The 12,500-nt window shown below is 50.2% G+C and overlaps 3 protein-coding genes across 11 annotated transcripts in view; all 3 read left to right on the top strand.

Moving 5' to 3' along the window:
* LOC125957029 (protein NDNF) overlaps nt 1–3,638 on the top strand; it is a 10,074-nt gene extending 6,436 nt beyond the window's left edge. For both annotated transcript variants that reach the window (XM_049689384.1, XM_049689383.1), the window contains exons 3-6: nt 1,429–1,547; nt 1,613–2,630; nt 2,699–2,824; nt 2,898–3,638. In XM_049689384.1, coding sequence (XP_049545341.1) covers nt 1,429–1,547; nt 1,613–2,630; nt 2,699–2,824; nt 2,898–3,234 — 1,600 coding nt within the window. In that variant the 3' untranslated portion in view covers nt 3,235–3,638. The remainder of the gene's footprint in view (nt 1–1,428; nt 1,548–1,612; nt 2,631–2,698; nt 2,825–2,897) is intronic.
* Nucleotides 3,639–5,141: 1,503 nt separating this feature from the next.
* On the top strand, nt 5,142–6,708 carry LOC125958004 (neuropeptide Y receptor type 5). The gene is made up of 3 exons (XM_049691099.1): nt 5,142–5,396; nt 5,488–6,057; nt 6,112–6,708. Exons 1-3 carry the CDS (start codon nt 5,142–5,144, stop codon nt 6,706–6,708), a joined length of 1,422 nt encoding a protein of 473 aa, XP_049547056.1.
* Nucleotides 6,709–7,101: 393 nt separating this feature from the next.
* Nucleotides 7,102–12,500, top strand: part of LOC125956798 (sphingomyelin phosphodiesterase) — a 10,297-nt gene continuing 4,898 nt past the window's right edge. For 3 of the 8 annotated variants that reach the window (XR_007469206.1, XM_049688998.1, XM_049688997.1), the window contains exon 1: nt 7,866–8,101. Coding sequence is in view for 5 of the 8 variants with exons in the window: in XM_049688998.1 (XP_049544955.1) it covers nt 7,963–8,101 (139 nt within the window). In the remaining 3 variants the exon portion in view is untranslated. Of the gene's footprint in view, nt 7,422–7,448; nt 7,829–7,864; nt 8,102–8,305; nt 8,325–12,500 lie in introns of those variants that run through there. The other 5 variants (XM_049688999.1, XM_049689000.1, XM_049689002.1 and 2 more) reach the window with 4 other exon arrangements.

Genomic DNA, 12,500 nt, shown 5'->3' with positions numbered 1-12,500 from the left:
ATGGCGCTCACTCTGTACAGTCTTAATGTTACCACGATCTACACCGGGCTGCTGATCAATGTAATAACCAATCCTCCGTTGGCTCATCAGGTTGATACGATCGAAGAGATCATTGCGAGCGGGGTGCCGATCGGGGGTCGGCTGGATAGTGAAGATTGGTTTATGAACAGCTTCGAGGAGGACCGTCTGGTTTCGGAGCGCTACAACGTATCCTCAGCTTTCCAACCTTCGCTAGCCAACATCGAGGCCGTCATCGATGGCTCAAGGGTGCTTCTGATGAGTCGGCTTTACGTACGTAATACCAACTATCAGGACCGCTTGCATGGTCTCTCGCAGAATGTGTTCGTTACGCAGCTGGAGATGATCATGGAGAAAGGGTTCCCGCTGCTGCCGAAATTTAACCGCATTCTTTCTAATCTTATCGATATGGGCATCATCGAGAAGCTGTGGAAGGATTTTCTCTACAACGTCACTATCCTGGAGCACATCAAGCACAACCGGCAGCTCAGCGAGGAGGATATCCTAGCGGCTTCACCGGAAGTTGTACTTACTTTGGATCATCTGCAAAGTGCCTTCGTACTGTACAGCATCGGGCTGGTGTTCTGTGTGGTGGCGTTCGCAGCCGAATGGCTCTCGCGGCTATGCGTTTCCGGAGGAGCGTCGCCAAGTCTGTCTTCCAGATGGGATCAGACAGTGCTGCGTCTGCAGTCGCAACGATCCACCGTCGCCCGGCGGCGGCGGCGCATAACAATCGCTCACGGCCAGTCAAGTGTAATGCGTTACAGGAAGAATCTACCGTAAAGAGCCCACTAATGGTGGTAGTTTTCGGTTAACGTTTGAAGTTGGCCATCTTAATTGACACCCTGCACCCTATCAAACAGCCCTATCAAGAAGCTCCTGTTTCTTCTTTTACGACGCTATCTGCTCTCTGCCGTGTTACTGCGAACCACCACCGCGCTGGCGAAGTAGCACCATAAACCGGAACATCGCCTTGAGTGTGCGGAAAACGGACTCGGAGCGCAATCAAACTCATCGCTCCCTGCCGTCCGTGTCCGCCAGGGAGGGCCGGAGGGATAGACAAATAAAATCATTTCTTACCACCACCGAACCCCCGAACAATTACACTGGCGATGATAAATCGTCGTCTGTATTCGCTCTTTATAGTGCCATAGTTCCTCTCCATCGCGATTCCATCGCATCGCATAGTAGTTGGGTCCTCGAACGGCCAGCGTAAAGTGCACCATAAAAATGACAAATCACAGCGATTAAATGTGTATAAATTAAATAAATGGCTTTCTTGCAGCCAAAACTACTTCACGAGGATGTTCGATTTTTGCAATCCTTAACCACACAATCTCATATATACTCTCACGAAAACCGTTTCTTGACCATTCTTTCTCCGTCTCTCTCTCTGTTTTTCTTGCGTAGATACACTTTCAAACTTCCGGAAACGAGTCCTCTCACGATAAGCTTGATGGCGACATGTACGCGACACGAGCGCTCCTACGATCCTCCGATCCAATGGTGGGTGATGCACGAACAGCGCTGTAAGTATCTGGGACAGGGCAGGAAGATAACCGATATCTAATGTGCTTCTTCGAACCTCTTCTAGACGTGGCAGCGCTAACCAGCGGAAGCAGCTTCTATCGATCCTGCGCCCAGCGAGGCCTTTATCAGGTGGTGGTCAATGTTACGGGCCTTTCGATGGCCAGGAGTTGCAGTTACCGCTTGGGCTATAATCGGAAAGGAGCGGAAGAGTACCGTAGCTGGCCATTCCGTAATCTCACCACACCATCACGCATCAAGGTGCAGCAGCAAAGACGACGATTTGTCGCGTTGATTAAATGGGAAAAGAGTAAACTGGATATTCATGCGATGCACTACTGTCTGGCGGTTAGCACCAGCAGACGCCAGCGTAGTCTTTGTCAAGCCGTAGGGAACACCATCCATCCTGCGTCAACGTGCGATTCGATCGCCATCAACGAGTACCTTAAGCGACAGTTGCCCCGGGACGAACGCAAAATGGATCCCAATGCGGAAACGACACTCGTGTGCACCGGTTCTCGGACGAAGCAGCTGATCCGAGGGATGAAACCCAACGTGACGTACTTTGTTGATGTGTTTGCGATCCACTCGAGGCACAACAATCTATCGTTTCTGCTCGGGGCGACCCAGGTGCAGCTGAACCGGACTCGTCCGACGCAACTGATTGAGGGTAAAGTGGTTATCGGGAAGCTTTTTACCCTCGGTGGTCTCTCGCTGTTTAGCTTCAAGGTTCCGAAACGCTCCCAGAATAACTTTTTCAAGCTTCACGTAACTCCTTGTGGCGGTTCCGTTAATGTGGAAATCCTCAAGAGAAAACAGCACATTCTGGATAAAGTCTGGGATGTTTACTACCCCAAAACGATTACCGTGAACAACGTGCGGCCCGGTGAGCGGTACTTAATCAGGGTTTACGAAGCGGAAGACACTTCGCGTCTCAACCGGATACAGGTGGCAGTGACATCGCGCGAAGAGTTTGTCGATCTTCCGAAGATGCCACAGAATACCTCCATCACCGAGCTGGTACCATTGCGCAAGTGCCAATCGAGCACGATCGCTTGGTTCCGATCACCGGACAAGGATGTAACGTAAGCAAATCACTAGGCATCAGCCTACCACACGATATTACGATATCGGACCTTCTTCTGTGTTTCAGATACTGCGTGTATGTTTTCAAGCTGTCCAAAGCACAGTACTATAATAATGTTAAGATTCCAACGTACTGCGAGCTGGAAAGCAGGGAGGTGTGCAATCATCCACAGTTTCACAATAAACATTGTTTGTAAGTAATGCGTTTGATACCAGCGTAGCAAATGCAGTGATGTAATTGCAGCTCTTCTTTCCATTACCTTCAGCAACGACAACAACTACAACCCACTTTCACTAGACATTCCCAACCTGCAGCCCGAGCACTACTACTCCGTCTTTGTGACGGCCATTCCAGCGCGAGGACGAAGCCTTCCCTATAAATCGGTTCGCATCAAGACGGCATCCTTCTGCCCGGACACCAAACAGTTACGATCCAATCGAGGAATGCTGAGTACCAAAGGCGGCTTCCGGAAGGGTTTGGCTAATCCACGGAACACGTCTTCTCAAGCTGTTGGACACAACAGTCTTCCTGATGATGCGCGCGGAGGAACGAAACGTCGTGCCAGAAACGGACGCTTACAGACCACGATACGGAAGACCTAAGAAGGTTTGGAGCGTATCTCCTTTAAATTGATGCCATGTAAATACTTTCAATGCTCGTGCAGGACGCACGCAATCGCAAGTGCGCCGCAATTGGCCACGAGCCACGATGTACCAAAAAGTCGCGTAAATGTAAGAATTTCAGCTGCTCCCCGAGCGCGGTGCTGCTTCTGTGGTCGATCGTCGACATGAATCCTTTATAAGGGTTTGGTGGTTCCGATGATTCGAAGTATGATTCGTTAATCGCTGGAGTATAAAATGCTACTGCTGTCACTAATAGCTTACTTGCTGCTCGGTTCCCGAAGGCAAATAGTTCGTGTTAATTGAGTAATTAAACAAAATAAGATACTGAATAATACCTTCCACTTTCAAATGGGATTCGCTTCAAGTCTTCATTTGCTTCAATTCGAAACGCTTCTAGGTTCTAATCCCTCGCCGAAGCATCGACTGCAGTGCACTAGCATGTAGGTTCGTGTGAGTTGAACCAAACAATAAAACTCGTCCCAATGATATAAGAGAATCGATCATTGTTTCCATTTGCCCTTTCCGCCTGCTTCACCATCCGATGACGGTCACTTTCGTTTGGCGGACTGATAAGAGAGCGGGCCATGCCTGCGAGAGTGATTAGCAGAAATTGTATTACAATGAAATCAATGCGAAACGGAAATCATTACACTCTAATCGAATTTGTCCATCGTCCGTCGCTCCGGGCACGCCGGGACTTATCGGAGGGTGCGTTGCATTTCGTTTCGTTTTAATAGAGCACCAAGCGTCTCCATGCCCGTCGCACACGTGCGTGCAGCCCGTAGCTGAAGTGTAATCGAATATCGTTCGAGTTTGCGTATCATGAGAGTGATGTCAAGCACCTTTGGCACTCGAGCGACAGGTCGTGGAGCCGCACGGGACCACTGACACGGGTACACGATAATTAATTACACGAGCACGCCCTCCATCCCCCCACCCATGCACCGTTTCGTGGGATTGGCTTTCCCGGTTTTCCGGTTAGCAAACCGACGCGACTCGCTTATCGCAAAAACACATCGACCCTTTGACTGCATAACACATTGTATCGTAACAACTGGTTGGAACAATGTTGCACATGGTGGGAAAAAGATTTCAAACCATAAAGGGACAAAGAGATTTCTTGATCGATCCTTAAACGTCTTGATCTTCTAATCAACGTTTTTTTTATTAAACTATTGTAATGAATATTTTTTCTTGATATTAACCAACGCTCTCCGTTGGTCTGGACCCATTGCGCGACTGGAAAAGAAGGAAAATCGCTTATCAGTGCGATAAGGTAGGGGTGTTCACCCGCTTTTCACGCAATAGCGATAAGTGGCGATAGTCAGCATTCTATTCTCTTTCACGTAGACCTCCTCTACTCTTATAAAACACCATAACATGGGACACGCATATTTGCAGTCTGCGTCCACAAGCATTCGAAGACGAACCCAGATGGTGCTCTAAGCGGTAGGCAGCCTTTTTCGCAGCAGCAGTGTTCTGAACAGATTTTCCACCATTTCTTTTGTGCAAGTTTTGCGTGAGGCATGGTGGTGTCTAGTGTGGCCTCTGGCTGCCTGAAGAGAAGCTGCCATTTGGTGACTGCACAGCGGGGTGAACGGATAATTTATGCGGTGTCGCATTACTAGAAGCGCGACGCGTTCGGGCGTTCCTATTTCCATCGAATTTTCATCCGCTGCAGCAGATTTGGTGGTGAGAAAGGCGGGAAAACTCCAAAAGTAAAGAAGACAAAAGCAGTGGAAAAGATGACAACAGCCGATGTGAAGAAAAAGTGGCAACATTGGTTTACGGCCCTGAACTGGAACAGTGAGGCGGAACCCGGTGTTGGACTGCTGACGGGCGAGACCGTGGTGGCAACGATGACACGCGAGCAGCCCGGCGTACCGATGATAGGATACTGGGAAAGTTCGCTCAAGAATCTGTCCACCGAGCAGCGCACCGTCTTCACCGTGTTCTCGATCATGGTGATGGTGATGGCCATCTTTGGCAACATCGTTACCATCATCACGAACGTGCGGCGCAAGCAGCGCCATTTACTGCGCGTCTGTCTGCTGTCGCTTGCCTTCTCCGACATCGCCTTTGTGACAGTCACCTCGATCGTATATCTTTCGCAGTTTAATACGGAATTTAATTCACTTTGGGTGAGTAGCTGGAGAGGCCAACCGAGTGGCCCTATTGCAGATGTTTTACCCCACTGTATCCTCTCATACTTCCCCGCATCCTGTCCCTCAGACACTGGGCGAGCTGATGTGCACGTTTTCACCGTTTCTCCAGACGATGGCGGTGCTGGTGAACAGCATCACGCTCGTAGCGATCGCCCTGGATCGCTACATGGCGGTGGTGCGGTTGATGAAAGGATCCTGGAAACCGAACGGTTGGTTCTGTGCAACCTGTGCCGTGCTGATCTGGGGTCTAGGGGCCGGTATCTCTAGTCCAATGCTCACACTGTACGAGGTGTTCGATATCGTAGTGCTCACCACTGACTCGCTACAACCGAACGCGGTCATCAGTGGATACTATATGGCCGAAATATGTGCTACGGATAAGGCCAAGAACTCTTACTACTTTGCCATCGTCTTCACGGCCATCTTCCTTCCGCTGTTGCTGGCATTTGGATGGTTAAATGGGGTGATTGCGAAGCAAATCTGGATCCGCCGTAATCCGATCGCTGCCCGACAACCAGCAAAGGATGAACACAAGAGCAACTCCAAGACTGCCACGACCTGTATCAGCAGTAACGACCGGAAGACGCTCTCCACCAACGTTACCAGCACTCATCCCATCGTCGAACGGAGAACACCGGCCTCGGTGTTTGGTAAGTGTGCTTCACGGCAGCAGAAACTAGAATCCGTTTAGATCATCGTTGTTAATCCATTATGGTGTCCAGTTTCCAAATGTACTTGTCCTCAGCATAATACGGCCCCTGAAGGACCTAGCATAGTCTCTTCGGGTTCGGTAGAACCGAAGGTTCCCCCGGCGACGACCGCCAGTTCGCAACCGGCGAACGAGGCCAGCATTAACCGTCGGAAGCGTCAGCTACGCACCTTCAAGACAATCATTGTGCTCATGCTGGTGTTCTTCGTGTGCCGGTTACCGATGTGGATCTTTCTGCTTATCAAAATGATAGGCGTTGCCAACACGAACGCTTACTGGAACCTGCACTACTCGTTCGGGATACTGGCGATGCTGAACGGAGTACTCAATCCACTCATGTACACGTTTCTCGGTGAGACGATCCGCTTTACGCAGCTCATCAAGGTCTACTGCGTGCGGGTTTGGGTACAACCGTGTCGCAATGGCCTACTGAAGGTGCGTGCCCGTACAGGCGCCGGCGCCGGCGACGGCGGCGGCGTTGCAGATCGAGCGGCTGGTTTGCGAAAACCGGCGAAGGAACGAGACAGCAACGACGATAAGGGGAATCATGGTGAAGCGGGCATCTATATGGGCGATTGATGGATGCATGGGTTTAATAAAATGTTGCAAAATATAAATTACCTCAAGACGGGGCCATGGTTTTCTCTTTTCTCGCAACGCACATATGGGCGGAACACGCATTTGGCTGCGCGCGCTCCCCAACAGCTGTTTGTCCTTCGACAAATCTCCTAGTCCCAGCCAGTCAGACGTCGTCAGGGCAACCGCGATGGAGCCGCGATCGTGCGCCAGCTCTCACGCAATCTCACGCTGCTCTTTCCACTTCGGTCGCCACACACTCGCATCTTAGGTTCGTTCGTTATCTCGCGCAGCTCGGGCGCGCGCGCTCTCGTCGCCGTCGTCGTCGTCGTCGTCATCGTCGTCGTCGTCGGTTGAAGCACCCCGACACCATGTGGCTTAGCCATGCTCACTCTCTTCGCTTAGTAGTTCAGTTTTGGCCACGCGATCGGTCGGTTGGATCGACGGCCGCCGGGGATCGGACCTGCCTGTTGTGCTTTGCACCGTTAGCATCGCTGTGCTGGCCAACAACCCCCGTTATCCCGTACGCGTTGTTGTGTGGTGCCCGAGTCAGTTCGATCAAATCCAACGGAAAAAACGACGGATTGCATTGCTCGCAAGTGGACGAAATCGAACCATCGGTGTATCTGTGGTGCGATTGTGTTCGAGTATGCAAATCGTGGTACGTTGGTGGTACGAAAAGGAGTAGCGGAAACCGTAATCCGAAACGGAAAGAAGTAAGTTTTGCGATCGCTGTACAAGATGGCTTGCTGTCCAACAAAGTGATAATTGATCGTTCGCGACTCAAACGTTCTCGGTCGTACGAATCGTTCTTGAGCAAAACAATCCGCTTCGCTTATCAGTGCCAGTGATGCAGTGTGTCCTCCTGAAACGGAATCGCAATGCGATGATCCGAGCTGCTATTTGTACTAAATTATTATACAAAAGTACCTATTGTACACTAATATTGACGTGCTCGAGCCGCGATAAGATGGTTTTGTGAATGTGAACATTTAAGAGCAAAGTGCAGCATTCCAGTCGATCCGTGGGGACCGTGGTATGCGCTTCGAAAGGCTGGCCCAGCGGCGATAGTAACGTCGATCGCGGGAGATCCGTTCGAGGCAAATCAAAGTGTTGTTGCCTGGTGAGCCTCATTGAGGAAACGGTGTCAGCGGAGGGAAAAATTTCACCCCGCACTCGGCGTTTCTTGAAGCAGTTAAAGCATACCCTCATCTAACCAACACGGCCACCGTACGATCGGTTGTGGATCGTAAAATCATGAAACCCGATGGAAGACGACGTGTGCACTTGAGGATCGCTCCATTTCTTTCCGCTTCAACTGATTTTGGGCTTGTTGGCCTGTTGGTTATCTGCACGGCGCACATCGCCACACACACTCAATCATCGGAAGTGGCAGGTCTGAGCTGAGTTTGGTGAATAATTCGTGAAAATAGTTAGTGGCACCAAAAGCGAATCGAAGAAGAGCTCAATTGAGAGTTTGACCCAAAAATCTCCTCCACTTCACGCTATCCTGGTGAAGTGCTTAGTACGGTGTCTAGAGTCATAATATGTTCGCGAATCCGCTCGGACAATCGGAGCTGAGCTTATACATCGCTTCGGCCAGGTGGAAGTGCGAATGGGTATGGCTGAGTATCGGTTGTAGTGCACGATTGACCATCATCAAGCTGCCAAGCTCAATGGTTTCCGCTATTAATCCACCATTGCGTTCACCCCATGAACCATGCCGCCTTAACCGAAGTCTTGGTGAAACCAAAAGAGTCTTCTGGTTGGTATTTCATGCACAAAGGCCCGCAACAGGCACCCATGTTGGAAGTGCTAGGTTATGGGCCAGCTTTCGTTTGTTTACTTTCACTTCAAGCTTCGATGCGATGCACAACCAACATCCAAGGTGGGGTGCCAAGAGACGGCGTATTGAGTGGGGACGGCGCATTGCAGGGCATTGCCGCAAAAACATTTTCCACGCGATCTGGACAGCGGCTCTCTGGCCTATCATCATACAAAGCGGCAGCAGCACGATCGAAATGATTAAATATATTCCGTCACATTCGGTTGAACACATTCGGTTGGTGCGTTGGTGAATCCGTTGGCCGTTGCGACGGAACAACGAGACATTCGTGAACGAGATATCGCGATCAATGCACTCGCCGCGTCACCGGTGGGGCAAGATGAGGTCGGAACCGGACCCCAGAGGAGGGTGTGTGTGTGTGTGTGTGTGTGAGGCCATTGTCGTTAACGTTGTAGTGTAGATAGAGCTTGTTGCACGTTCGTGATGTAACGGGATCGCGGCACCAGTGAGCGCGAGCGCCGTGATGTGATTCTCACAATACAACATCTCAACCAGCTCCGCATAGAACTGAATGGAAGTCTCATAACCTGCCACCTGCAAGTGCCTTCATTTTTGCCCGTTTTGCAAAAATGGTTCCATCACAGATTCGTAACACTGACATAATGAGGATTGAAGGCCAACAGCAGCAGCAGCAACAGCGGTGGCGCGCTCGCTTACGGGGGCCCAAAACGGTGGCGGAATATGTGACTGGATGGCGTTACATAAATCGTCGATCGTCACAATGGCCGCGAGCAGTTGACACGCTTGAGCCCGCTGGGATGGAACGTATAAAATCCTCATCCACATCGAAATGAGCTTGCAACTGATGGTCACCCCCCGAGGGGGGACGGGATGAAAAACACACAAAAAACGCGATCCACAACAGGCACCGGAAGCTCGCAATTCACGATAAGATGCATGACGGTCGTCGATACCACCCGTGATGTTTGCCAGATGCTGCTTGTACTGCTGCGTACTGATCATGGAACACTGGTAGTCGCAGAAAAGGGGGAACGCCAATGGCTGCGCCACTTTCTTGCAAACGAAATGCGCAAAAGCACCGCCAAGCGAGCGATCGTGGTGTGTGGTCGTGTTGTTATGATCGCGATCAGACCGTCCGGTCGAGTATGGTCCGGGGAGAAATTGTGATACAATGTGACTCACTGCGGCCTCATCCCGCGGCTATTCAGTGGGACCGGACGACTAGCAGCGAACCGCAACGGAACGGAGTCACGGAAGTCTACATTTCTGGGTTGCGCACTTCGAACTGGCATGAACTGGCCTGAAATCGCGCTCATACGACGGGAAGGGTAACCCTATTTGGGGCCACGCACGTTGTATCTGGCTCAACAAACTTCCACCAGACGATCCACCAGTCGATGGTTGTCCATGCATATGTCTTTTTCCCTCTATGAATTCCCCTCTTCCAAAGACATTAGATGATGCCAGAAGGAAGAGGACAAAAGAGATGTGTAGAGAGATACATAAAAAGATCATAAATTGGATCACAAGGTTTACGCTCGGTTGTACGAACGGTCGTTCTCTCCGTGAGCCGTAAGGTCAATGTCAAACCCATGCCGGCAGCTCCATATAGCAAATGCTTCGTTACGCGGTCGCCCGTGAAGCCGCAGTGTTCGCTTCTGTTCGCTCCTAAGAGAATGGACCGCGGCCGATGTCTAAGGAGTGTACGAGACGAAATCATGGAGAAACAAACAGATTTAGGTCATGATTAGGCCGAAACTTTCCCTTTTAATCGGTTCAATTGATTCGGTGAAGAGAAGGCCAAATGGTGTGTTGAAAGATGGCTTGAAAGCATAAGCCCTATTCCCCCAGCACGCCACACCACCAGTACCGGTTCTCGCCCTTTCTTCTTCGGTATTTGAAACCGACCACGCGGGCGCGGGCTAATCATGCTCCGTGAGGTCAAGGAACTGACGCGTCGTGTACATCGGTCTGTCGCTGCAAGTGCTGAGGATCGGATGAACGGAGCTATGTCTGTCTGGCGGCCATCGTTGCGGTCGCATTACATTCCTTCATCTCTTTCCAATCCCTTTTACCGAGCCCCAGGTGTGAATGTGTTGGCATTCTTTGGATTTCTATCTTTGAAGCTGGATCTCCCCCGTCGACAATTGGCCGAATCCGGAACACCGTTGTAACGGGGTGTGAGGGAGCGATTAATCCTCCAAAAGCGATTAATGCGATTGTCCGAAAGCACAGCGCCCCTCTGGGTGGGGAAATCAGCATCAGCTCGAACTGTATTTGCTGGACGATTCGAAAGCAAAAGCGGCCGGTCTGGATGAGCCAATTACTTAAGTCAGCAACATAGCGCCAACCTACTACCTCGCGATATCGAAATATAGCCAGTGAAAGTGGATTCGGCGGGACCACTTCGCACCCTCCATTCTCCAACCCGGCTAGAGAGGTGCCAAGACTTAATTGCGTGGCACACGGAATTGGTTGCGTCAAATTCTACATTCAAAATGCTGAGAAAGTGACGGCATCGTGTTGCCACCACCACCGGACCGGATCTCTCGAATCCGAGGGAAAGAGAGAGAAACACATAAGAAGTTGTTTCGACTTGCTAATGCTGATCACCGAATCACCGATTGTGGAGAATCCAAAATGGGCCGACTTCCGTGTCCGACTCAAGGATAATTATGATGAAGTGATTGCCTTGCCGTTGTATTAACTTGTCATTTTGTACACACAGACACAAGGCTACAAAGACGATGGCCCCTTAGTCGAACAACATATTCCGCGTGGTACCACGCTCACAAACAATTGACGTAGTTGTGGTTCAATTATCTTCGGCTGAGTTCTCCTAAATTACGCTGCAAATGCCTCCAGATTGTGGCTGAGGTTTCTTCGCGTCTGCAAATGTGTGAGCTGGTGGCAGCTCCGAGAGCACTTAAATATGAAATCTCCTAAGGAGATAATGAGCGCTGGAAAAACGCTGGATCCCTCACACCGCTGGCACCATGACTGGTCGCTACTGCGTTGTCTACAGCTGATGACAATCAGCCCAGCAAGGTTGTAGTGATTACCATTCGTTACCATTGTGCTGGAGGCAACATAATTAAATTTGTTAACCTCGATCGTTTATTATGTGCGTAGACGTCGGCACTCCTACACAAAGACAGAGTATCTTTCACTGGCAAAAAGAGTCTGACGAGGGCCTCAGTTAGGCGGGAGTAATCGGTTTGATAGTGTCGCAAACACGCAGACGAACCATATATCGATATGATAATGAGGGACTTGTGCAATCATTCAATTTAAGCGTAACAACAAGAGCTCGGAATGGGATCGCTAATGGTCGATGCGCTGTTGCAACGATCCGTGACAAAAATATTATTACCAGCCGAAGGTTGCGTTTCGATTGCAAGGGAGGGGAGATGGAAACGGAAACCAAATGGCGACCTGCAATTTATATTTCATTTCATGCTATCGAAAAGGAGAAGCTAATCCTGGTTTTTGCTGGTGTTTGAAAGTCCTTCATAAAAAAGAGCCATTTGCATCATTTAAATATCAATAAGCGTTTGAAGCGAATTTTTCGAAAACTAAATCCTACATTTTATTGATGTCCCTCGTGGGTGACTAGGTCAACATCATTTGGGTGAGGGTGAGAAAAGTAAATTTCACCCAACCGGATCCACGGTGGGGGGCCCCACGCGTGATGATTGGCTGGAGAAAAAGTAAAAACACTCTTACCGCATCCATTATTCATGCATTTCTCTTTTTGCACGCGCGTCAAACCGAGACGCGTACGGCACGAAATACATATGGCTACGAGAAAGCACTACAAAACCGTCACCCAAAATAACTCCGGCCAACCGGGAGGCCCTGCTCCAGGTCTCGGGAGATTCAGGTAGTTGAAACATCTTTTTCGCGCTTTTAGTTCACCGAGGAAGCAACAATTCCCAAGCCCCATTTAGTGCAGGTTAAGAGACCAAGCGAACCAGCATCAAAACGC

The sequence above is a fragment of the Anopheles darlingi genome, chromosome 3, assembly GCF_943734745.1.
Source record: "Anopheles darlingi chromosome 3, idAnoDarlMG_H_01, whole genome shotgun sequence".
NCBI lineage: Eukaryota > Metazoa > Arthropoda > Insecta > Diptera > Culicidae > Anopheles > Anopheles darlingi.
Note: the sequence above shows the minus strand (reverse complement) of the source record. Positions and strands in the feature narration are given on the sequence as shown.